Here is a 26393-nt window from a genome sequence, read left to right as displayed (position 1 = left end):
CCTCCGCGCCGTCGCCCATGCGCAAACCCTCCGAGCCGCCGCCGCGCATGCGCGAATCGCCCCGCGCCGCCGCCGCGCATGCGCAGCGCACCCCGCGCCGCCGCCGCGCATGCGCAGCACAGCCCCGCGCCGCCGCTGCGCATGCGCAATACGCCCCCCCGCGTGTCGCTCCCCCCCCGCTCCCGCGCCGCCATTCCCCGGAAGCGGAAGTGGCGCGCCGGGAAGCGCTTCCGGGGCCAGGCGGCGCGGGAGGAGGAGGAGGAGGAGGAAGGCGGCGGCGGCGGCGCGGGGGTCCCCCTCCGGCCCCGGGGCCTCCCCTCATGGCGCTCAGCCTCGACCGCGAGGCCTATTACCGCCGCCTGAGGCGGCTCTACGGCGGGTGGCAGGTGGGGGGAGGGGCGGCGGGGAGGAGGACGGGGGGGGGGGGAGGGGCCTGTGAAGGGGTTGTGGGGGTGGGGGAGGGGTGGGGTGGGGGGGGAAGGGCCGGGGAGGGGTTATTTTGAGGGGGGGGAGGGGTCTGTGAGGGGGTTGTGGGGTGGGGGAGGGGCCGGAGGGGGGTTAGGGGGGGTTTAGGGGTGGGGGAGGGGCCTGTGAAGGGGGTTTAGGGAGGGGGGAGGGGCATGGGAGGGGGGAGGGGCCGGAGATGAGTTATTGGGGGGGGGGGTGTCTGTGAGGGGGTTATTTGGGTGGGGGAGGGGCCGGAGGGGGGTTTTGGGCGGGTTTAGGGGTGGGGGAGGGGCCAGAGGGTGGTTTGGGGGGGGGGTTAGGGGTGGGGGAGGGGCCGGAGGGGAGGTTTGGGGGGGCTTAGGGGTGGGGGAAGGGCCTGTGAGGTGGTTGGGGGGGGGGGAGGGGTCTCTGAGGGAGTTATGGGGTGGGGGAGGAGCTGGAGGGGGGTTTTGGGGGGGTTCTGGGGTGGGGGAGGGGCCTGTTAGGTAGTTATGGGGTGAGGGAGGAGCTGGAGGGGGGTTATGGGGTGGGGGAGGGGCCTGTGAGGTGGAGTATGGGGTGGGGGAGGGGCTGGAGGGGGGTTTTGGGGGGGTTCTGGGGTGGGGGAGGGGTCTGTGAGGGGGTTATGGGGTGGGGGAGGGGCTGGAAAAGGGTTTTGGGGGGGTTCTGGGGTGGGGGAGGGGCTTGTGAGAGGGAGTATGGGGTGGGGGAGGGGCTGGAGGGGGGTTTTGGGGGGGTTCTGGGGTGGGGGAGGGGCCTGTGAGGGGGTTGTGGGAAATGGGGGAGGGGCTGGAAAAGGGTTTTGGGGGGGTTCTGGGGTGGGGGAGGGGCCTGTGAGGGGGTTGTGGGAAATGGGGGAGGGGCATGGGGGGGAGGGGTTATTGGGGGGGGGGTCCTGAGAGGGGGGGAAATAAGGAGGGGGAGGGGGGGGTCGGGATGGGGGTTTTAGGGAGGGGGGAGGGGCTGGAACGGGGGAGGGTCTTTAGGAGCTTTCCCCAGATCTGGGGTGGGGGGAGGGGCGGATTTGAAAGGGGGGGGGGGGGGGAGGAGGTTTTGAAGGGGGGGAGGGGCAGGGGGTGACGTCATTTGCCCCCTCCCCCCCCCCCCATCGTTGTCCCGTGGCAGAAAGGAGAGGAGGAGTACGGGGGGGTGGACGCCATCGTGGTGGCCGTGGGGGTGGACGAGGAGATCGTCTACGCCAAATCCACCGCCCTACAGGTGGGGGAGGGGTCCCACCACCCTCGGGGGGGGGGGGGGGGTCCCGTCACCCTTTGGGAGGGTCCCGTCGCCCTTCACGGGGGTCCTACCACCGCTTTTGGGGGGGTCCCGTCGTCCTTGAGAAGGTCCATCGCCCCTGGGGGAGGTCCGTCGCCCTCAAGAAGACCCCACTGCTGTTTTTGGGGGGTTCCACCACCTTTGAGGGTCCCGTCACCCATTTTTGGGGGGTCCCACCACCCTTTAGCGGTTCCATCGTCCTTGGGAGGGGCTCACGCCCCGCCTTGAGGAGGTCCATCACCTTTGAGAAGACCCCACCACCACCCTTGGGAGGGTCCCACCACCCTTGAGGGTCCCACCACCGCTTTTGGGGCGGTCCTGCTATCTGTGGGGAGGTCCATCACCTTTGAGAAGGTCTCACCACCACCTTTGGGAGGGTTCCACCACCCTTGAGGGTCCCACCACCGCTTTTGGGGCAGTCCCACCACCTGTGGGGAGGTCCATCGCCCTTGAGAAGGTCTCACCACCATTTTGGGGAGGTTCCCACCACCCTTGAAGAGGTTCCCACCACCTCTAGAGCTTCCCACCACCGCTTTTTGAGGGTCCCATCACCCTTGAGGGACTCTACCGCCCTTGGGGGAGGTCCCACCACCACCCTTGAGGTGGGTTCCATCACCCTTGGGAAGAGTCCCATCATCTTTTTTGGGGTCCCACCACCCTTGGAGGATCCCACCACCCTTGAAGAGGGTCCCACCACCCCTGGAGAAGGTCCCACCACCCCTGGAGAAGGTCCCGCCGCTTTTGGGGGGCTGCCTTACCCCCACCCCGAGCTGACCAACGCTCCTTCTTGTCCAGACGTGGCTTTTCGGCTACGAGCTGACGGACACCATCATGGTGTTCTGCGAGGAGAAGATCTTCTTCATGGCCAGCAAGAAGAAGGTGGAGTTCCTCAAGCAGGTGGCCCACAGCAAAGGCGGGGAGAGCGCCAACGGTGTCCCCGCCATCACCCTCCTCGTGCGGGAGAAGGTGAGGACCTCCTCGTGGGGGGGGATGGAGGGGTCTTCAGGATGGAGTTGAGGATCTTTAGGATGGAGGTGGGGATTTTAGGATGGAGGTGGGGTCTTGAGGATGGAGGTGGGGACAACAGGATGGAGGTGGGGTCCTTCAGGATGGAGTTGGGAGGTCTTCAGGATGGAGGTGGGTCCTTCAAGATGGAGATGGAGGTGTTCAGGATGGAGTTGGGGGTCTTCAGAGTGGAGGTGGAGGTCTTCAAGATGGAGTTGGGATCTTTCAGGATGGAGATGGGTCTTCTGGGTGGAGTTGGGGGGATCTTCAGGATGGAGGTGGGGTCTGCAAAATGGAGATGGGGTCTTCAGGGTGGAGTTGGGGGTCTTCAGGGTGGAGATGGGTCTTCAGAATGGAGGTGGGGTCCTTCAGGATGGAGTTAAGGGGTCTTCAGGAGGGAGGGGGATTCTTCAGATGGAGGTGGGTCCTTCAAGATGGAGATGGAGGTCTTCAGGATGGAGTTGGGGGTCTTCAGGGTGGAGTTGGGGGGTCTTCAGAGGGGAGTTGGGGTCCTTCAGGAGGGAGGAGGGTTTTCAGGAGGAGATGGGGGTCTTTAGGATGGAGGTGGGGTCTGCAAGATGGAGATGGGGTCTTCAGGGTGGAGATGAGGTGGAGAAGAATGTGGAATGGTGAGGTGGAAATGGGATGAAGAGGTTGGGGTGGAAGTAGAGATGGACACAGAGGTGGAAATGGAGATGTGAAGATGAAGATGGAGATGGTGGTGGAGATGTGAAGGTGGAAATGTGGAGGTGGAGAAGAAGATGAGGTGGAGATACAGATGGTTTTGGAGATGTGAAGATAGAAACGGACCTGGAGATGGTGCTGGAGGAGAAAGTGGGACGGAGGTGGAGATGGAGGTGGAGATGGAGATGGAGATGGAGATGGAGGTTGGGATGGAGATGGAGGTTGGGATGGAGATGGAGGTTGGGATGGAGATGGAGGTTGGGATGGAGATGGAGGTGGAAGTACAAAGATGGGAATGGAAACGGAGATGAAGGTGGACATGAGATAGAAGCGAAGGTGGGGACGGAGCTGGAGGTAGAGATGAAGGTGGAGATGAGATGAAGGCGAAGGTTTGAAGATGGGGCTGGAGATGGAAAGGAAGACGGAGGGGGGAAGGTGGAGTTGGGAGATGGGGCCGAGCGCCCGTTTCGTTCCCGATTTCGCCCTTTTTCGGCCCAGAACGAGAGCAACAAAGCCAACTTTGAGAAGATGATCGAAGCCTTGAAGGCCAGCAAGGGCGGGAAACGCATCGGCGTCTTCAGCAAGGACAAGTTCCCCGGCGACTTCATGAAGAGCTGGAACGACTGTCTCAGCAAGGAGGGCTTCGAGAAGGTCCGGGGAGGTCCCACCACCTTCGACGTGCATTACGGGGCCACCTCGAGCTCATCGTCCCCGACGGTGTCCTCCGCAGGTGGACATCAGCGCGGTGGTGGCCTACACCATGGCGGCCAAGGAAGATGGCGAACTCAACTTGATGCGCAAGGCGGCCACCATCACCTCCGAGGTCTTCACCAAGTTCTTCAAGGAACGAGTGATGGAGATCGTTGACGCCGACGAGGTCAGAAAAAAGTCCGTTTCGGCGGTTTGAGGGGTTCGGTTGGGTTTTTTTGTCTTTTTTTTTTGGAGGTTTGAGGAAAGAGGAGGAGGTCGGGTGATGTCGTAACGATGTCGTCACCCCCAGAAAGTCCGACACAGCAAATTGGCCGAGTCGGTGGAGAAGGCCATCGAGGAGAAGAAGTACCTGGCGGGGGCCGACCCTTCGGCGGTGGAGATGTGTTACCCACCCATCATCCAGAGCGGCGGCAACTACAACCTCAAGTTCAGCGTCGTCAGGTCTGGAGAACGTCAAAATTTGGGGGTTGGGGGGGGAGAAAAGGGAGGTCCTTCACCAAAAAGTCCAGTTCTGACCCTAAAAAAACCACTTTTTCCAAAAAAAAACCCCAGTTCTGACCCCCAAAATGCGATTTTTCTCCAAAAAAAAGGCCGTTCTGACCCTATAAACGCAGTTCTTCCCCCCAAAAAACTCAATTGTTACCCCAAAAAAACAATTCTGACCCTCAAATCCCAATTCTTCCCCCAAAAAACTAATTCTGACGCCCCCAAAACCCAAGTGTTCTCCTGAAAAAAACCAATTCTGACCCCAAAACTTCAATTCTTCCCCCCAAAAAAACCAATTCTGACCCGCAAAACCCAATTCTGAACCCCAAACCGCAATTCTTCTCCCAAAAAAACACAGTTCTGACCCCAAAAACCCAAATTCTGACCCCCAAAAAACAAATTCTGACCAAAAAAAACCCAAATTCTGACCAGAAAAACCTGAATTTTGACCAAAACCCCCCAAATTCTGACCCCAAAACCCCAATTTTTCCCCAGAAAAACTAATTGTGACTCCCCAAAAAACCCAATTCTTCCCCCAAAAACCTATTCTTCCTCAGAAATCTCAATTCTTCCCCAAAAAAACCCCGATTCTGACCCCCAAAACCCAATTCTGACCAAAAAAACCCCAGTTCTGACCCCCCAAAAAGGAATTTTTTCCCCCAAAACTCCAGTTCTGACCCCAAAAAAACCAATTCTGACCCCCCAAAAAATCAAATCCTACCCCAAACCCCAATTCTTTTCCCTCAAAAAACATTTTTTTCCCCAAAATACCTGATTCTTCCCAGAAAAAAAAAATAACAATTCTGAGTTCTCAAACCCCAATTCTTTCCCCCAAAGGCCCCAGTTCTTCCCCCAAAACCCCACAAAAGTGGGCAATTTTCCCCAAAATAAAGCCCGGGGGGGGGGGGGGGTAATTCCCCCCCCATTTCCCCTAAAATAATCCAGGTGGCACAATTTCCCCCTATTTCACCCCAAAAATGGGAGGGGGGGGGAACTTCCTGCTATTCCCCCCCCCCCAAAAAAAGCCCAATTTGGCCAATTTCCCCCTTTTTCTCCCCAATAAAAAGCCCGAGAGGGGTCAGTTCCCCCCCAAAAAAAAGTTGTGGGGGACCAATTCCACCTTTTTTCCCTCAAAAAACATCGGGGGGGGGGTAAAATGACCCTCAAAAAAGCCCCAAATGGGACAATTTCCTTAAAACCCCAATTTAGCCAATTTCCCCCTTTTTCTCCCCAAAAAACACCCGAGGGGGGTTAATTGCCTCCCCAAAAAGTCAAGAGAGACCAATTTCAGCTTTTGTCCCTCAGAAAACATCTGAGGGGGAACAAATTTCCCTCAAAAAAAAGCCAAAATGGGGCAATTTCCCTCATAAAAAAAGCACAAAGTGGGCAGTTCACCTCAAAAAAAGCGCCAAAATTGGCCAATTTCCCCCTTTTTCTCCCCAAAAGATACCTGAGGGAGGTCAGTTCCCCCCCAAAAAAATTCAGGGGGGACCATTTCCACCTTCTTTTCTTCAAAAAATATTGTGGCGGCGACAGATTTTCTCAAAATAAGCCCAAAATGGGGCAATTTCTCTCTCTCAAAAAAACCCCATAATTTGGCCAATTTCCCCCTTTTTTCTCCCCAAAAAAGGCAGTGGGAGGGTCAATTCCCACCCAAAAGAGTCGAGGGGGACCAATTAGACCTTTTTTTCCTCAAAAAGCTTCTGGGGGTCAAATTCCTCTCAAAAAAAGCCAAAATGGGGCAATTTCCCTCAAAGAAAAACCCAAAAAGCACAATTTCTCTCTCAAAAAAAAAGCCCAATTTGGTCAACTTCTCTCTTTTTCTCCTCAAAAGACACCTGAGAGGGGTCAGTTCTCCCCCAAAACTAATTCGGGGGAACCAATTTCATCTTTTTTTTCCTCAAAAAACATCCGGGGGGGGTCAAATTTCCCTCAAAATAAACCCAAAACTGGGCAATTTCCCTCCAAAAAACCACACAATTTGGCCAATTTTCCCCTTTTTCTCCCCAAAAAAAGGCAGTGGGAGGGTCAATTCCCACCCAAAAAGAGTTGAGGGGGACCAATTTGACCTTTTTTACCTCAAAAAGCCTCCGGGGGGTCAAACTTCCCTCAAAAAAAAACCAAACAAATTGGGGCAATTTCCCTCAAAAAACACCGCAAAGTAGGTAACTTCCCTTAAAAAAAAACACAACAATTTCACCAATTTCCCCCTTTTTTTCCCCTAAAAAAGCCCGAGAGCGGTCAGTTCCCTCAAAAAACAAAAAAGTTGTGGGGGACCAATTCCACCTTTTTTTCCTCAAAAAACATCCGGGGGGATGGTCAAATTTCTCTCAAAAAAAGCCCAAATGGGGCGATTTCCCTCAAAAAAAACCCCACGATTTGGCCAAATTCCTCCTTTTTCTCCCCAAAAACGGTGGTGGGAGGGTCGAGTCCCGGCGAAAATAAATCGAGGGGGACCGATTTGACCTTTTTTCCCTCAAAAAGCGTCGGGGGAGGGGACAAATTCCCCTCAAAAAAAGCCTCAAATACGCGATTTCCCTCAGAAAAAAAAACTAAATTTCGCCAATTTTTCCTTTTTTTTTCCCCAAAACCTGTCCCAAATTGTCCCCGCGGGGTGGTGGGACACCGCCTCGACGTGGCCCTCTCTCGGATTTTGGTGTCTCCGCCCCGTAGCGACAAGAACCACATGCACTTTGGGGCCATCACCTGCGCCATGGGCATCCGCTACAAGTCCTACTGCTCCAACCTGGTGAGGACCTTGATGGTGGACCCACCTCAGGAGATGCAGGACCACTACTCCTTCCTCCTCCAGCTCCAGGAGGAGATGTTGAAGGAGATGAGACACGGTGAGGACCACCCTTGAAGTTCTACGGAGGTTCCGGACCTCCTCGAGTCCTCCTTCACCCTCGAGATGCCACCGCCAACCTGGTGGCTTCCATCTTCTCGTCCTTTCCAGGAACCAAACTCTGCGACGTCTACGGCGCCGTGATGGCCCTGGTGAAGAAGCAGAAACCGGAGTTGTTGAGCAAGATCACCAAGAATTTGGGGTGAGGATGAGGGGGTTTGGGAACGTTGAAGGGTTTTGGGGACGTTGAGGGGGACACACGCAGGCGGGAGGAGGTTGAGGACCTCCTGGTGGCCATCTGTCCGTATCTCCCCAGCTTCGCCATGGGCATTGAGTTCAGGGAGGGTTCCTTGGTCATCAACAGCAAGAACCAACACCGGCTGAAGAAGGGTGAGGAGAACTTCAGCCCACCTCAGCTCGGCCTCTTCCGCCCCCAAATCGACCTTTTCCACCCCAAAAAGGTCCTCCTCCACCCAAAAGAGGACCTCTTCCACCCAAAAAGGTCCTCCTCCACCCAAAAGAGGACCTCTTCCACCCAAAAAGGAGCTTCTTCCGCTCCAAACTTGTCCCACCATCCTGAATTCGTCCCACCGCCCCAAAACGATCCTCTTCCACCCCAAAATCGTCCTCTTCACCTCGAAATTTTGCTCCACCGCTCCCAAATTTCTCCCACCGTCTCAAAATTGGCTCCTTCCACCCCAAAATTTTGTCCCGCCACCCCAAAGCTGTCTCCTGCCACCCCAAAATTGTCCTCTTCCACCCCCAAATTTTGTCCCACCACCCAAAATTGTCCTCTTCCACCCCCAAATTTTGTCCCACCACCTCAAAATTGTCCTCTTCTCCCCCAAATTTGGTCCCACCACCTCAAAATTGTCCTCTTCCGCTCCAAAATTGTCCTCTTCCACCCCCAAAATTTTGTCCCACCACCCAAAATTGCCCTCTTCACCCCAAAATTTTGTCCCACCACCTCAAAATTGTCCTCTTCTCCCCCAAATTTGGTCCCACCACCTCAAAATTGTCCTCTTCCGCTCCAAAATTGTCCTCTTCCACCCCCAAAATTTTGTCCCACCACCCAAAATTGCCCTCTTCACCCCAAAATTTTGTCCCACCACCTCAAAATTGTTCTCTTCTCCCCCAAAATTTTGTCCCACCACCTCAAAATTGCCCTCTTCACCCCCAAATTTTGTCCCACCACCTCAAAATTGTCCTCTTCCCCCCAAATTTGGTCCCACCACCTCAAAATTGTCCTCTTCCGCTCCAAAATTGTCCTCTTCCACCCCCAAAATTTTGTCCCACCACCTCAAAATTGTCCACTTCACCCCAAAATTTTGTCCCACCACCCAAAATTTCATCCTACCGCCCCAAAATTGTCTTCTTCACCCCCAAAGTTGGTCCCACCACCTCAAAATTGTGTCCCACCTCCCCGAAACGTTCTCCCCTCCCCCCCGCCAACTTCTGCTTCTGACCCAAAATTGTCCTTTTCCACCCCAAAAACCTTCTCCCCGCCCCCAGGTATGGTCTTCAGCATCAACGTTGGCTTCTCCGACCTGCCCAACAAGGAGGGCAAGAAGCCGGAGGAGAAGACCTACGCCATGTTCATCGGGGACACCGTCCTGGTGGACGAGGTGAGGAGATGGCACCTCCTGAGGTGGGGTGGGACCTCCTGGGGTGGGATGGGACCTCCTGAGGTGAGATGGGACTTCCTAAGGTGGCGTAGGATCTCCTGGGGTGGGATCTTCTGAGGTGGGGTGGGACCTCCTGAGGTGAGATGGGACTTCCTAAGGTGGCATAGGACCTCCTGGGGTGGGATCTTCTGAAGTCTGGTGGGATCTTTTGAGATGGGGTGGGACCTCCTGGGGTGGGATGGGACCTCCTGACGTGAGATAGGACTTCCTAAGGTGGTGTAGGATCTCCTGGGGTGGGATCTTCTGAAGTCTGGTGGGATCTTCTGAGGTGGGGTGGGACCTTCTGAGGTGGGGTGGGACCTCCTGAGGTGGGGTGGGACCTCCTGGGGTGGGATGGGACCTCCTGAGGTGGGATGGGACTTCCTAAGGTGGCATAGGACCTCCTGGGGTGGGATCTTCTGAAGTCTGGTGGGATCTTCTGAGGTGGGGTGGGACATTCTGAGGTGGGATGGGACCTCCTGAGGTGTGGTGGGACGTTCTGAGGTGGGATGGGACCTCCTGGGGTGAGGTGGGACCTTCTGAGGTGTGGTGGGACGTTCTGAGGTGGGATGGGATGTTCAGAGGTGGGGTGGGACCTCCTGAGGTGGCACGGGACCTTCTAAGGTGGGACTTTGTGAAGTCTGGTGGGATCTTCTGAGATGTGGTGGGACCTCCTGGGGTGGGATGGGACCTCCTGGAGTGTGGTGGCACCTCAGGGTCTTCCTCATCATGGTCAACGAGGTCCTTCTTCCCTCTTCCATCTCCAGGAGGGTCCGGCCACCGTCCTCACCGCCGTCAAGAAGAAGGTCAAGAACGTCGGCATCTTCCTCAAGGTGACACCACCGTGGGGTGAAATTCCGCGATTTTGGGCAAAAAAAAAAAAAAAGCCCATTTTTAGAGCCGTAATTGGGTTTTAAAACTACCGATTTTTGGGTTTTCGTCCCCGAAACGAAGAACGAAGATGAGGAGGAAGAAGAAGAGGAGAAAGACGAAGCTGAAGATCTTCTCGGGCGCAGCTCTCGGGCGGCTCTGCTGACGGAGAGGACGCGGGTGGGTTGTCCACACCTTGGGGTGGGTGGTCCACACCTTGGGTGGGTGGTCCACACCTTGGGGTGGGTGGTCCACACCTTGGGTTGGTGGTCCACCTTGGGTTGGTGGTCCACCTGGGTTGGATTCTCCATACCTGGTGGGTTCTCTGCTTGGGTTGGTGGTCCACCTGGATGGGTTCTCCACCCCTGGATGGTTTCTCCACCCGAGTGGTTGTCCACGTGGTTGTGTTGGTCACCTGGGTGGGTTCTCCATACCTGGTTGGGTTGTCCACTTGCGTTGGTGGTTCATCTGGGTGGGTTCTCCACACCTGGGTTGGTTGTCCACCTGGGTTGGTTGTCCACCTGGATGGGTTGTCCACTTGGATGGGTTGTCCACCTGGATGGGTTGTCCACATCTGGGTGGGTTCTCCACATCTGGATGGGTTCTTCGCCCCTGGATGGGTTCTTCGCCCCTGGATGGGTTGTCCACATGGATGGGTTGTCCACCAGGTTGGGTTCTCCACCAGGTTGGGTTGTCCACCTGGGTGGGTTCTCCACCAGGTTGGGTTGTCCACATGGATTGGTTCTCCACCTGGGTGGGTTGTCCACATGGTTGGGTTGTCCACATGGATGGGTTCTCCACACCTGGGTGGGTTCTCCACACCTGGGTGGGTTCTCCACCAGGTTGGGTTCTCCACCAGGTTGGGTTGTCCACATGGATGGATTCTCCACCAGGTTGGGTTCTCCACCAGGTTGGGTTCTCCACCAGGTTGGGTTCTCCACCTGGATGGGTTCTCCACCAGGTTGGGTTGTCCACATGGATTGGTTCTCCACCTGGGTGGGTTGTCCACATGGTTGGGTTGTCCACATGGTTGGGTTGTCCACATGGATGGGTTCTCCACACCAGGTTGGGTTCTCCACCAGGTTGGGTTCTCCACCTGGATGGGTTCTCCACCTGGATGGGTTCTCCACCAGGTTGGGTTCTCCACCAGGTTGGGTTCTCCACCAGGTTGGGTTGTCCACCTGGATGGCTTCTCCACGCTTGGGTGGGCTCTCCACCCCCCCGGACCCTTTTTCTTGGTGAGGTTTGAGGTGACCTCCTTGTCCCCACCCCACCCCAGAACGAGCTGACGGCGGAGGAGAAGCGCCGAGCCCACCAGAAGGAGTTGGCCACCCAACTCAACGAAGAAGCCCGCCGGCGGTTGACCGAGCAGAAGGGCGAACAGCAGATCCAAAAGTAACCTCCCAAAATCCGATAAAGAGGTCTTCTGCCGGGGTTCAAATCCCACCGCTTTCGGGGGTGGGAGGTGGACCTCCCCCTCATCTCCGTGTCTTGGTAGAGCTCGAAAGTCCAACATCTCCTACAAGAACCCGGCGCTGATGCCCAAAGAGCCCCACATCCGGGAGATGAAGATCTACATCGATAAGAAGTACGAGACGGTCATCATGCCCGTCTTCGGCATCGCCACCCCCTTCCACATCGCCACCATCAAGGTGAGGGACCTCCTCCGGGACCACCCCCCGAGGTCTTCTCCAGGCTTGGAAGGGGAAGGTCTCGCTGCTGGTGGTGGTGGTGGTGGTGGGATGAGGCGGGAGGTTCTGGGGTGAGAGGAGGTGGAGCTGAGGGCTGGTTGGGGTTCTGCCTTCTCCCCGTCGGCGGCTCGAGGTGGTTTTGGGGTTCCACCTTCAACTGAAGGTGGTTTTGGAGTTCCACCTTCATCCCAAGGTGGTTTGGGGTTCCACCTTCAACTGAAGGTGGTTTTGGAGTTCCTCCTTCATCCCAAGGTGGTTTGGGGGTTCCACCTTCATCCTAAGGTGGTTTGGGGGTTCCATCTTCAACTTGAGATCGTTTGGGGGTTCCACCTTCAACCGAAGGTGGTTTGGGGGTTCCACCTTCAACTGAAGGTGGGTTTGGGGTTCCACCTTCAACCGAAGGTGGTTTGGGGGTTCCATCTTCAACCGAAGGTGGGTTTGGGGTTCCACCTTCATTCTAAGGTGGTTTGGGGGTTCCACCTTCATTCTAAGGTGGTTTTGGAGTTCCATCTTCATCCCAAGGTGGTTTGGGGGTTCCACCTTCAACTGAAGGTCGTTTTGGGGTTCCACCTTCTCCCTACATTCAACTCGAGGTGGTTTTGGGGTTCCACCTTCAACTCGAGGTGGTTTTGGGATTCCACCTTCAACTGAAGGTGGTTTGGGGGTTCCACCTTCAACTGAAGGTGGGTTTGGGGTTCCACCTTCAACCGAAGGTGCTTTGGGGGTTCCACCTTCATCCTAAGGTGGTTTGGGGGTTCCATCTTCAACTTGAGATCGTTTTGGGGTTCCACCTTCAACTGAAGGTGGTTTTGGAGTTCCACCTTCATCCCAAGGTGGTTTGGGGGTTCCACCTTCATCCTAAGGTGGTTTGGGGGTTCCACCTTCAACCGAAGGTGCTTTGGGGGTTCCACCTTCATTCTAAGGTGGTTTTGGAGTTCTACCTTCAACTCGAGGTGGTTTTGGGATTCCACCTTCAACTCGAGGTGGTTTTGGGATTCCACCTTCAACCGAAGGTGGTTTGGGGGTTCCACCTTCAACTGAAGGTGCTTTGGGGGTTCCACCTTCATTCTAAGGTGGTTTGGGGTTCCACCTTCAACTCGAGGTCGTTTTGGGATTCCACCTTCAACTCGAGGTCGTTTTGGGGTTCCACCTTCAACTCGAGGTGGTTTTGGGGTTCCACCTTCATTCTAAGGTGGTTTTGGGGTTTCACCTTCAACTCGAGGTCGTTTTGGGGTTCCACCTTCAACCGAAGGTGGTTTTGGGGTTCCACCTTCAACTCGAGGTGGTTTTGGGGTTCCACTTTCAACTCGAGGTGGTTTTGGGGTTCCACCTTCAACCCGAGGTAGTTTTGGGATTCCACCTTCAACTTGAGGTCGTTTTGGGATTCCACCTTCAACTCGAGGTCATTTGGGGGTTCCACCTTCAACCCGAGGTGGTTTTGGGGTTCCACCTTCAACCGAAGGTGGTTTGGGGTTCCACCTTCAACCCGAGGTGGTTTTGGGATTCCACCTTCAACCCGAGGTAGTTTTGGGGTTCCACCTTCAACTCGAGGTAGTTTTGGGATTCCACCTTCAACTCGAGGTGGTTTTTGGCCTTCCACCTTCAACCCGAGGTGGTTTGGAGGTCCCACCGAGCTTTCGAGGTCCCGCCTCCCTCCTCCCCCCCTTCCTTTTTTGGGCTGACCTCCTCTTTTTCTTCTTCTTCTGCCCCACCCAGAACATCAGCATGTCGGTGGAAGGAGACTACACCTACCTACGCATCAACTTCTACTGCCCGGGCAGCGCCTTGGGACGCAACGAGGGCAACATCTTCCCCAACCCCGAGGCCACCTTCGTCAAGGAGATGTGAGCCACCGCCGAGAGGACATCCAAGACGGGGGAGGGAAAAACTTGGGGGTTTTGAGGTCCTCACGAACATCTCGACTTCTTCTCGTCCCACCCCAGCACCTACAGGGCCTCCAACATGAAGACCCCCGGGGAGCAGACGGTCCCGGCCCTCAACCTCCAAAACGCTTTTCGTATCATCAAAGAGGTCCAAAAACGCTACAAGACCCGAGAAGCTGAGGAGAAGGAGAAGGAGGTGAGGACCACCCAAGGAGGTTTGATGGAGTCTCCGGAGAAATTGAGGACCTCCTGACATCTCCGGGTCTTCTCCCAGGGCATCGTCAAGCAAGATTCCTTGGTCATCAACCTCAACCGCAGCAACCCCAAGTTGAAGGACCTCTACATCCGTCCCAACATCGCCCAGAAGAGGATGCAAGGTTCTCTGGAGGCCCACGTCAACGGTATGACCTTCGGGGTTGGGCGAGGTGGACCTCCCGGTGGGTTTCGAAGACCTTCATCTCCTCCTGATTGTCCCCGTCCCCCCCACCCCCCGCCCTCAGGTTTCCGGTTCACCTCGGTGCGTGGAGACAAGGTGGACATCCTCTACAACAACATCAAACACGCCGTCTTCCAACCTTGCGACGGGGAGATGATCATCGTGCTCCACTTCCACCTCAAGGTCTTCTCCTGGTGGTGGGGCTGGTGGGATCGGTTGGTTTTTTTGAGGGGCGTTCTTGGTGGTGACCTCTTCGATGTCCTCCTCCTTCTCCTTCCACCCCGTCCTCCAGAACGCCATCATGTTTGGGAAGAAACGTCACACGGACGTCCAGTTCTACACGGAAGTTGGAGAGATCACCACCGATTTGGGGAAACACCAACACATGCACGACCGCGACGACCTCTACGCCGAGCAGGTGGCTCCAGAAGGTCCTCCGGAAGCTCCTTGAGATGCCACCAGGAGGACGGGTTTGACCCGGTTGTTGTCCCTTCTAGATGGAACGGGAGATGCGCCACAAGCTGAAGACGGCCTTCAAGAACTTCATCGAGAAGGTCGAAGCCCTCACCAAGGAGGAGCTGGAGTTCGAGGTGCCCTTCCGGGAGTTGGGGTGAGTGGTGACCATCTCGAGGACTTCTGCTGGTGGGGCGGGGTCTACCTCCGGGGTTTTTTGGGCTGTCCTCGGGGGGGTTTTGGGGGGCTTTGAGGTTTTTGGAGGTCTCCTCGTGGGGTTTTGGGGGTCTCCTTGGGGTTTTGGGGGTCTCCTCAGGGGTTTTTTGGGGTCTCCTCGGGGTTTTGGGGGTCTCCTCGTGGTTTTGGGGGTCTCCTCAGGGTTTTTTTTGAGGTCTCCTCGTGGTTTTGGGGGACTCTTCATGGTTTTATGGGGTCTCCTCGTGGTTTTGGGGGACTCTTCATGGTTTTTTGGGGTCTCCTCATGGTTTTGGGGGTCTCCTCAGGGGTTTTTTGGGGTCTCCTCGTGGTTTTGGGGGACTCTTCATGGTTTTTTGGGGGTCTCCTCATGGTTTTGGGGGTCTCCTCAGGGGTTTTGGGGGACTCTTCATGGTTTTTTGGGGTCTCCTCGTGGTTTTGGGGGTCTCCTCAGGGGTTTTTTTGAGGTCTCCTCATGGTTTTGGGGGACTCTAAATGGTTTTTTGAGGTCTCCTCGTGGTTTTGGGGGTCTCCTCGTGGTTTTGGGGGACTCTTCATGGTTTTTTGGGGTCTCCTCGTGGTTTTGGGGGTCTCCTCAGGGGTTTTGGGGGACTCTTCATGGTTTTTTGGGGTCTCCTCGTGGTTTTGGGGGGGTCTCTTCGTGGTTTTTGGGGTCTTCTCATGGTTTTTCGAGGTCTCCTCCCATTTTTTGGAGTCTTCTCATGTTTTTTGGGGGTCTCCTCACGGTTTTGGGGTCTCCTCACGTATTTTTGAGCTCTCCTCACGTTTTTTTGGGCTCTCCTCACGTTTTTTGGTGTCTCCTCACTTATTTTTGGGCTCTCCTCACGTATTTTTGGTGCCTCCTCACGTTGTTTTGGTGCCTCCTCACGTTTTTTTGGGCTCTCCTCACGTTTTTTTGGGTTCTCCTCACGTTTTTTGGTGTCTCCTCACGTATTTTTGGTGTCTCCTCACGTATTTTTGGTGCCTCCTCACGTATTTTTGGTGCCTCCTCACGTATTTTTGGTGTCTCCTCACGTATTTTTGGTGTCTCCTCACGTATTTTTGGTGTCTCCTCACGTATTTTTGGGCTCTCCTCACGTTTTTTGGTGTCTCCTCACGTATTTTTGGTGCCTCCTCACGTATTTTTGGGCTCTCCTCACGTATTTTTGGGCTCTCCTCACGTATTTTTGGGCTCTCCTCACGTATTTTTGGGCTCTCCTCACGTATTTTTGGGCTCTCCTCACGTTTTTTGAGCTCTCCTCACGTTTTTTGAGCTCTCCTCACGTTTTTTTGGGTTCTCCTCACGTTTTTTGGTGCCTCCTCACGTATTTTTTGGGCTCTCCTCACGTATTTTTGGGCTCTCCTCACATATTTTTGGGCTCTCCTCACGTTTTTTTGGGTTCTCCTCACGTGTTTTTGGTGTCTCCTCACGTATTTTTGTGCTCTCCTCACGTATTTTTGTGCTCTCCTCACGTATTTTTGGGCTCTCCTCACGTATTTTTGGGCTCTCCTCACGTATTTTTGGGCTCTCCTCACGTTTTTTGGTGTCTCCTCACATATTTTTGGGCTCTCCTCACGTTTTTTGAGCTCTCCTCACCTTTTTTTGGGTTCTCCTCACGTATTTTTGGTGTCTCCTCACGTATTTTTGGTGTCTCCTCACGTATTTTTGGTGTCTCCTCACGTTTTTTTGGTGCCTCCTCACGTTTTTTTGGGCTCTCCTCCCATTTTTTGGGGGGGAGGGGGGCGGATGTCCCCCTGCCCGTCTCCCTGCAGGTTCAACGGCGCCCCGTACCGCAGCACCTGCCTTCTCCAACCCACCAGCAGCGCCTTGGTCAACTGCACCGAGTGGGTGAGTCGAGGGCGCAACGTTGAATTTTGGGGCGGGTGGAAGGGGAGAAGACACCTCCGACAACTCGGGGGGCCCGCCCCGCTTGACCCCCCGCCCCACGTGATGATGTCCCGCCCCACCTCAGCCCCCTTTCGTGGTCACCTTGGACGAGGTGGAGCTCATCCACTTCGAGCGGGTCCAGTTCCACCTGAAGAACTTCGACATGGTCATCGTCTACAAAGACTACAGCAAGAAGGTCACCATGATCAACGCCATCCCCGTCGCCTCCCTCGACCCCATCAAGGAGTGGCTCAAGTAGGCCCCGCCCCCTTCGGCCCCGCCCCCGCTGGCCACGCCCTCTTCCCCCCCACCCGCTCACCCACCTCTTCCTCTTCCAGCTCCTGTGACCTCAAGTACACGGAGGGCGTCCAGTCCCTCAACTGGACCAAGATCATGAAGACCATCGTGGACGACCCCGAGGGCTTCTTCGAGCAGGGGGGGTGGTCCTTCCTGGAGCCCGAGGGCGAGGTACCGCCCTTGGGGGGTTGTCCCCACCTCCGGGTTGTCCCCACCCCCAGGTTCTCCCCACCCTTGAGGTCCCCACTTCCAGGTTCTCCAGGTTGTCCCCACCTCCAGGTTCTCCCCACCCCCAGGTTCTCCCCACCCTTGAGGTCCCCACTTCCAAGTTCTCCAGGTTGTCCCCACCTCCAGGTTCTCCCCAACCTTGATGTCCCCACCTCAGGTTCTTCAGGTTCTCCCCACCCTTGATGTCCCCACCTCCGGGTTCTCCCCACCTCAGGTTCTCCCCACCCTTGAGGTCCCCACTTCCAGGTTCTCCAGGTTCTCCCCACCTCCAGGTTCTCCCCACCCTTGATGTCCCCACCTCCATGTTCTCCCCAACCTTGATGTCCCCACCTCAGGTTCTCCCCACCCTTGAGGTCCCCACTTCCAGGTTCTCCAGGTTGTCCCCACCTCCAGGTTCTCCCCACCCTTGAGGTCCCCACTTCCAAGTTCTCCAGGTTGTCCCCACCTCCAGGTTCTCCCCACCCTTGATGTCCCCACCTCCGGGTTCTCCCCACCTCCAGGTTCTCCCCACCCTTGAGGTCCCCACTTCCAAGTTCTCCAGGTTGTCCCCACCTCCAGGTTCTCCCCACCCTTGATGTCCCCACCTCCAGGTTCTCCAGGTTCTCCCCACCGTTGATGTCCCCACCTCCAGGTTCTCCAGGTTCTCCCCACCCTTGAGGTCCCCACTTCCAGGTTCTCCAGGTTGTCCCCACCTCCAGGTTCTCCCCAACCTTGAGGTCCCCACCTCAGGTTCTCCAGGTTCTCCCCACCCTTGAGGTCCCCACCTCAGGTTCTCCAGGTTCTCCCCACCCTTGAGGTCCCCACTTCCAGGTTCTCCAGGTTGTCCCCACCTCGAGGTTGTCCCCACTCCTCGGTGTCCCCACCTCCAGGTTGTCCCCATCTCCAGGTTCTCCAGGTTGTCCCCAACCTTGATGTCCCCATCTCCAGGTTGTCCCCACCCCTCAGTGTCCCCACCTCCAGGTTGTCCCCAACCTTGATGTCCCCACCTCCAGGTTGTCCCCAACCTTGATGTCCCCACCTCCAGGTTGTCCCCACCCCTCGGTGTCCCCATCTCCACGTTGTCCCCACCTCTAGGTTGTCCCCATCTCCAGGTTCTCCAGGTGGTCCCCACCCCCAGGTTGTCCCCAGCCTTGATGTCCCCATCTCCAGGTTGTCCCCACTCCTCGGTGTCCCCATCTCCAGGTTGTCCCCACCTCCAGGTTGTCCCCATCTCCAGGTTCTCCAGGTGGTCCCCACCTCCAGGTTGTCCCCACCCTTGATGTCCCCACCTCCAGGTTCTCCAGGTGGTCCCCATCTCCAGGTTGTCCCCACCCTTGATGTCCCCATCTCCAGGTTGTCCCCACCTCCAGGTTGTCCCCACCCCTCGGTGTCCCCATCTCCAGGTTGTCCCCACCTCCAGGTTGTCCCCACCCCTCGGTGTCCCCATCTCCACGTTGTCCCCACCTCTAGGTTGTCCCCATCTCCAGGTTCTCCAGGTGGTCCCCACCCCCAGGTTGTCCCCAACCTTGATGTCCCCACCTCCAGGTTGTCCCCACCCCTCGGTGTCCCCATCTCCACGCTGTCCCCACCTCCAGGTTGTCCCCATCTCCAGGTTCTCCAGGTTGTCCCCACCTCCAGGTTCTCCCCACCCTTGATGTCCACACCTCCAGGTTCTCCAGGTGGTCCCCATCTCCAGGTTGTCCCCACCCCTCAGTGTCCCCACCTCCAGGTTGTCCCCACCTCCAGGTTGTCCCCAACCTTGATGTCCCCATCTCCACGTTGTCCCCACCTCTAGGTTGTCCCCATCTCCAGGTTCTCCAGGTGGTCCCCATCTCCAGGTTGTCCCCACCCTTGATGTCCCCACCTCCAGGTTGTCCCCACTCCTCGGTGTCCCCATCTCCAGGTTGTCCCCACCTCTAGATTCTCCAGGTTGTCCCCACCTCCAGGTTGTCCCCTCCCTTGATGATGTCCCCACCTCCGGGTTCTCCAGGTTGTCCCCACCTCCAGGTTGTCCCCCGCCCTCTCCAAGGTTGTCCCCCTCCTCGGTGTCCCCACCGCCTTCTCCTGCGTGTCCCCAGGGCAGTGACGCGGAGGTGGGCGAGTCCGAGTCGGAGATGGAGGACGAGACCTTCAACCCTTCCGAGGAGGACTACGAGGAGGAGGAGGAGGACAGCGACGAAGATTACTCCTCCGAGGCCGAGGAGTCGGGTACGGCCGTGGGGTGGCAGGTCCCCAGGGGGGTGGCACGTCCCCCAGGAGGCCACCGCCTCCTCTTGGGGGGTGGCATGTCCCCCCAGGAGGGTGTGGTGGCCTCAAGGAGGAGGCGGTGGCCTCAAGGAGGGCGCCCCATCCTTCAAAAGGCCACCACGTCCCCACGGAGGCCCACCAAAACCCCTGGGAGATACCACCTACATCTCCTCAAAGGCCACCATGTCCCCAGAGAGGGTGGCCTGTCCCTCAAGAGGCCACCACGTCCCTTTGGAGGCCACCACATCCCCTTGGAGGCCACCGCAACCCCATGAAGGCCACCACAACCCCATGGAGGCCACCACAGCCCCATGGAGGTCCACCACATCCCTTTGGAGGCCACCACATCCCCTTGGAGGCCACCACATCCTCCTGAAGGCCGCCACAACCCCATGGAGGCCACCACAACCCCATGGAGGCCACCACAACCCCATGGAGGTCCACCACGTCCCCACGGAGGCCCACCAAAACCCCTGGGAGATACCACCCACATCTCCTCAAAGGCCACCATGTCCCCAGAGAGGGTGGCCTGTCCCTCAAGAGGCCACCACATCCCCTTGGAGGCCACCACAACCCCATGGAGGTCCACCACATCCCCACGGAGGCCCACCAAAACCCCTGGGAGATACCACCCACATCTCCTCAAAGGCCACCATGTCCCCAGAGAGGGTGGCCTGTCCCTCAAGAGGCCACCACGTCCCCATGGAGGCCACCACAACCCCATGGAGGCCACCACAGCCCCATGGAGGTCCACCACATCCCTTTGGAGGCCACCACATCCCTTTGGAGGCCACCACATCCCCTTGGAGGCCACCACATCCTCCTGAAGGCCACCACAACCCCATGGAGGCCACCACAACCCCACAGAGGTCCACCACGTCCCCACGGAGGCCCACCAAAACCCCTGGGAGATACCACCCACATCCCCTTGGAGGTCACCACATCTCTTTAGAGGCCACCACAACCCCATGAAGGCCACCACAACCCCATGGAGGCCACCACAGCCCCACGGAGGTCCACCACGTCCCCACGGAGGCCCACCAAAACCCCTGGGAGATACCACCCACATCCCCTTGGAGGCCACCACATCTCTTTAGAGGCCACCACATCCCTTTGGAGGCCACCACATCCTCCTGAAGGCCACCACAACCCCATGGAGGTCCACCACGTCCCCACGGAGGCCCACCAAAACCCCTGGGAGATACCACCCACATCCCCTTGGAGGCCACCACATCTCTTTAGAGGCCACCACATCTCTTTAGAGGCCACCACATCTCCTTGGAGGCCACCACAACCCCATGGAGGCCACCACAACCCCACGGAGGTCCACCACGTCCCCACGGAGGCCCACCAAAACCCCTGGGAGATACCACCCACATCCCCTTGGAGGCCACCACATCCCCTTGGAGGCCACCACATCTCTTTAGAGGCCACCACATCCCCTTGGAGGCCACCACAACCCCATGGAGGTCCACCACGTCCCCACGGAGGCCCACCAAAACCCCTGGGAGATACCACCCACATCCCCTTGGAGGCCACCACATCTCTTTAGAGGCCACCACATCTCCTTGGAGGCCACCACAACCCCATGGAGGCCACCACAACCCCACGGAGGTCCACCACGTCCCCACGGAGGCCCACCAAAACCCCTGGGAGATACCACCCACATCCCCTTGGAGGCCACCACATCTCTTTAGAGGCCACCACAACCCCATGAAGGCCACCACAACCCCATGGAGGCCACCACAGCCCCATGGAGGTCCACCACGTCCCCACGGAGGCCCACCAAAACCCCTGGGAGATCCCACCCACCCTTTCTCCTTCTAGAATACTCCAAGGAGTCCTTGGGCAGCGAGGAGGAGAGCGGCAAAGACTGGGACGAGCTGGAAGAAGAAGCCCGAAAAGGTGAGTCTCGAGGTGGGGGGAGGGGTGGGGACCTCCTCGGAAATTTGGGGAGGACCTTCTTGACCTCCACCGTCTCCTCAGCCGACCGGGAGAGTCAATACGAGGAAGAGGAAGAACATGGCCGCAGCCGGAAGAGGAAGGCTCCCGCCGGCCGGGGCGCCCACCCCCGCAACCCGGGACCCCCCAAAAAGAAGAGGAAGTAGGGGATGACCCCTCCCCCACCCCGCCCCACCCCACCCCACCGCCGGAGACAATTTTGGGGTCCTCCGGGCAAAACTGGGAGGTCCTCCTCCAAATCTGGAGGTTCTTCTCCGAAGTTGGAGGTCTTCCTGGAAAATGTGGAGGTTCGCCCTCGAAATTTGGAGGTCCTTCTCAAAATTTGGGGGGTTCCTTCTCAAGATTTGGAGGTCCTTCTCAAAATTTGGAGGTCCTTCTCAAAATTGGGGGGGTTCCTTCTCAAAATTTGGAGGTCCTTCTCAAAATTTGGAGGTCCTTTTCAAAATTTGAAATATTTTCTCAAAATTTGGAGTTTTTCTCAAAATTTGGAGGGTTCCTTCTCAAAATTTGGGGTTCCTTCTCAAAATTTGGAGGGTTCTCCCTCGAAATTTGGAGGTCCTTCTCAAAATTTGGAGGTTCTTTTCAAAATTTGGAGTTCCTTCTCAAAATTTGGAGGTTCTTTTCAAAATTTGAAGTATTTTCTCAAAATCTGGAGTTTTTTCTAAAAAATTTGGAGTTTTTTCTCAAAATTTGGAGGGTTCCTTCTCAAAATTTGGGGTTCCTTCTCAAAATTTGGAGGGTTCTCCCTCGAAATTTGGAGGTCCTTCTCAAAATTTGGAGGTCCTTCTCAAAATTTGGAGGTTCTTTTCAAAATTTGGAGGTTCTTCTCAAGGTTTGGAGTTCCTTCCCAAAATTTGGGGGGGATCTTCTGAAAATGTGGAGTTTTTTTCTCAAAATTTGGAGTTCCTCCTCAAAATTTGGAGGGTTTCTTCTGAAAAATTGGTGTTTTTTCTCAAAATTTGGAGGGTTCCTTCTCTAAATTTGGAGGGTTCCTTCTCAAAATTTGGGGTTCCTTCTCAAAATTTGGAGGTTCTTCTCAAAATTTGGAGGTTCTCCCCCCAAATTTGGTGGGTTTTCCTCAAAATTTGGGGGTTCCTCTCAAAATGTGGGGGGATTTCCTGGAAAATTTGAGGTTCTCCCATGAAATTTGGGGGATTTCCTATCAAAATTTGGAAGTCCTCCCCCCAGATTTAGTGGTTCTCCTCCAAATTTGGTGGTTCTTCTCAAAATGTGGAGGGTTTTTTTTGGGGAAAATTTTAGGTTCTCCCCTCAAAATTTTGGGGGTTCCCATCAAAATTTGGAGGGTCTCATCCCAAATTTGGGAGTTTTCTTCCAAATTTGGAGGTTCTCCTCAAAATTTAGAGGCTCTTCTCGAAATTTGGGGGGTTTCCTGGGAAATTTGAAGTTCTCCTTTGAAATTTTGGGGTTTCCCGTCAAAATTTGGAGTTCCCCGTTAAAATTTGGGTTTTTTTTCTGAAAAATTTGAGGTTGTCCCTCAGAATTTTGGGGATTCCCATCAAAATTTGGAGGGTCTCACCCCAAATTTGGTGCCTGTCCTCAAAATTTGATGGTTCTCCTCAAAATTTGGGGGTTTTCCTGGGAAATTTGGGGCTCTTTTCCTAATTTTGGGGTCCCCCTAAAAATTTGGGGTCCTCTGCCCCATAATTTGGGATTCTCCAAAATTTTGGGGGTTCTGCTCCAAATTTGGGGGGTTTCCTCCAAATTAGGGGTCTCCCCCCCAAATTTTGGGGGTTTTTTTTGAAAAATTTGAGGGTCTTCTCCAAAATTTGGGTGTTCTGGCGATTTTGGGGGTTCCGGGGGAGCCCCAAATCCCCCATTTTGACCCCCAAAATCGATGGGGACCCCAAAAATCGGTGGGGACCCCAAAATCCCCTATTTTGACCCCAAAAATCGATGGGGGACCCCAAAATCCCCTATTTTGACCCCAAAATTTTATGGTGACCCCAAAATCCCCTATTTTGACCCCCAAAATCGATGGGAGACCCCCAAATCCCCTATTTTGACCCCAAAAATCGATGGGGGACCCGAAATTCTCTATTTTGACCTTAAAAATTTATGGGGACCCCAAAACCCCCTATTTTTACCCCAAAATTTGATGGGGACCCCAAAATCCCCTATTTTGACCCCAAAAATCGATGGGGACCCCAAAATCCCCTATTTTGACCCCAAAATTTTATGGGGACCCCAAAATCCCCTATTTTGACCCCCAAAATCAATGGGAGACCCCCAAATCCCCTATTTTGACCCCAAAAATCGATGGGGACCCCAAAATTCTATATTTTGACCTTAAAAATTAATGGGGACCCCCAAATCCCCTATTTTGACCCCAAAAATCAATGGGGACCCCAAAATCCCCTATTTTGACCCCAAAATTTTATGGTGACCCCAAAATCCCCTATTTTGACCCCCAAAATCGATGGGAGACCCCCAAATCCCCTATTTTGACCCCAAAAATCGATGGGGGACCCGAAATTCTCTATTTTGACCTTAAAAATTTATGGGGACCCCAAAACCCCCTATTTTTACCCCAAAATTTGATGGGGACCCCAAAATCCCCTATTTTGACCCCAAAATTTTATGGGGACCCCAAAATCCCCTATTTTGACCCCCAAAATCGATGGGAGACCCCCAAATCCCCTATTTTGACCCCAAAAATCGATGGGGACCCCAAAATTCTATATTTTGACCTTAAAAATTAATGGGGACCCCCAAATCCCCTATTTTGACCCAAAAATCAATGGGGACCCCAAAATCCCCTATTTTGACCCCAAAATTTTATGGTGACCCCAAATCCCCTATTTTGACCCCCAAAATCGATGGGGGACCCGAAATTCTCTATTTTGACCTTAAAAATTTATGGGGACCCCAAAATCCCCTATTTTGACCCCCCAAAATCAATGGGGATCCCCAAAAATCGATGGGGTACCCCAAAATCCCCTATTTTGACCCCAAAAATCGATGGGGACCCCAAAATCCCCTATTTTGACCCCAAAATTTTATGGGGACCCCCAAATCCCCTATTTTGACCCCCAAAATCGATGGGGGACCCCAAAATCCTCTATTTTGACCTTAAAAATTAATGGGGGACCCCAAAATCCCCTATTTTGACCCCCAAAATCGATGGGGGACCCCAAAATCCTCTATTTTGACCTTAAAAATTAATGGGGACCCCAAAAATCCCCTATTTTGACCCCAAAAATCGATGGGGGACCCCAAAATCCTCTATTTTAACCTTAAAAATTAATGGGGACCCCAAAATCCCCTATTTTGACCCCAAAATTCGATGGGGACCCCAAAATCCCCTATTTTGACCCCCCAAAATCGATGGGGACCCCCAAAATCCCCCGTTTGACCCCAAAAAGAACCGGATTTCGGGGGGGGGGGGGTGTCTCGTCGCCCCTCCCCCCCCCCCCCTTTTTTTTTTTTTTTTTTTATGGATTTCGCTGTATTTATGGGGGGGGGGAGGGGCGCCCCCCCCCCCCCCCCCCCCCCCTTTGTTTTTGGGGGGAATTCCCGCGTTTTCGGGGCCCCTCTTTCCGTAGTCGGTAGCGCTCTTTATTATTATTTTTTTTTTCCAGGCGGTCAATAAAGAGAAAAAATGGGTTTTTTAAGGTTTTTTAACGAAAAAGGGCGTTTTTCTTCCGCGCGCACCACCCCCCCACCCCCCCCCCCCGCCCCCGAAACGGCCGAAATTGGGCAAAACCGGGCGGAAAACGGGGCAAAACCGGTCGGAATTGGGGCGAAACCAGTTAAAATGGGGCAAAACCAGTATGAATTGGGACAAAACCCGGTTGGAATTGGGGCGAAACCAGTTAAAATAGGGCAAAACCAGTTAAAAAGTGGTAAAACCAGTTAAAAAGTGGTAAAACCAGTTAAAATGTGGCAAAACCAGTATGAATTGGGACAAAACTGGTTGGAATTGGGGCAAAACCAGTTAGAATTGGGGCGAAACCAGTTAAAATGTGGCAAAACCAGTTAAAATGGGGCAAAACCAGTATGAATTGGGACAAAACCGGTTGGAATTGGAGCGAAACCGGTTGGAATTGGGGCGAAACCAGTTAAAATGGGGCAAAACCAGTATGAATTAGGACAAACCTGGTTGGAATTGGGGCGAAACCGGTTGGAATTGGGGCAAAACCAGTTAAAAAGTGGTAAAACCAGTTAAAATGGGGCAAAACCAGTATGAATTGGGACAAAACCGGTTGGAATTGGAGCGAAACCGGTTGAAAAGGGGCAAAACCAGTTGGAATTGGGGCGAAACCGGTTGGAATTGGGGCGAAACCAGTTAAAATGGGGCAAAACCAGTATGAATTGGGGTGAAACCAGTATGAATTGGGGCGAAACCGGTCGGAATTGGGGCGAAACCAGTTGAAAAGGGGCGAAACCGGTTGGAAAGGAGCAAAACCGGTTGGAATTGGGGTGAAACCAGTTAAAATGTGGCAAAACCAGTATGAATTGGGACAAAACCAGTATGAATTTGGGAAGACCAGTATGAATTGGGGTAAAACCAGTTAAATTCGGGCAAAACCAGTTGGGGCGAAACCAGTATGAATTGGGGAAAACCAGTTGAAAAGGGGCAAAACCAGTATGAATTGGGGCAAAACCAGTATGAATTGGGGCAAAACCAGTATGAATTGGGCAAAACCAGTTGGAATTGGGGAAAACCAGTTGGAATTGGGGCAAAACCAGTATGAACTGGGGTGAAACCAGTACGGACTGGGGCAAAACCAGTTAAAATCCAGTAACACCAGTTGGAACTGGGGTGAAGGCCGTTTGAATTGGGGGGGAAACCAGTACGAACTGGGGGGAAACCAGTTCAAATTCGGCCCAAACCAGTAAGAATCGGGCCCAAACCAGTAAGAATCGGGCCCAAACCAGTATAAGTGCAGCTAAACCCATAGAAAAGGGATTAAACCAATATAAAAAGGCCTAAACCAGTATAAAAGAGGCTCAACCAGTCCCAACTGGGCCCAAACCAGTAGGGATCGGGCCCAAACCAGTATAAATCGGGGCGCAAACCAGTACGGATCGGGCCCACCCGCGGGCGCCGCCATGATACCCCCTCCCGGCCCCGCCCCCCGCCGGCCCCGCCCCTCCCCCGCGATTGACAGCCGCGCCGCCCAACC

The 26393-nt window shown here is 55.0% G+C and overlaps 1 protein-coding gene across 1 annotated transcript; it reads left to right on the top strand.

Moving 5' to 3' along the window:
* Nucleotides 1-320: 320 nt before the first annotated feature.
* On the top strand, nucleotides 321-21593 carry SUPT16H (SPT16 homolog, facilitates chromatin remodeling subunit; the record flags this gene model as incomplete). Its single annotated transcript, XM_082500944.1, has 26 exons — nucleotides 321-386; nucleotides 1573-1665; nucleotides 2518-2688; nucleotides 3910-4062; nucleotides 4142-4288; nucleotides 4412-4563; nucleotides 7282-7454; nucleotides 7565-7655; nucleotides 7770-7843; nucleotides 8966-9078; nucleotides 9885-9950; nucleotides 10072-10167; nucleotides 11267-11382; nucleotides 11486-11639; nucleotides 13395-13522; nucleotides 13622-13757; nucleotides 13836-13962; nucleotides 14062-14180; nucleotides 14290-14415; nucleotides 14495-14607; nucleotides 16419-16494; nucleotides 16619-16788; nucleotides 16872-17001; nucleotides 19116-19245; nucleotides 21112-21189; nucleotides 21271-21593. 26 exons carry the CDS (start codon nucleotides 321-323, stop codon nucleotides 21390-21392), a joined length of 3120 nt encoding a protein of 1039 aa, XP_082357070.1. The 3' UTR covers nucleotides 21393-21593.
* Between the last annotated feature and the right edge of the window lie 4800 nt (nucleotides 21594-26393).

Source organism: Vanellus vanellus, assembly GCF_965231255.1.
Source record: "Vanellus vanellus genome assembly, contig: HAP1_SCAFFOLD_1850, whole genome shotgun sequence".
Lineage (NCBI taxonomy): Eukaryota > Metazoa > Chordata > Aves > Charadriiformes > Charadriidae > Vanellus > Vanellus vanellus.
This window is presented reverse-complemented; position numbering and strand designations above follow the sequence as displayed.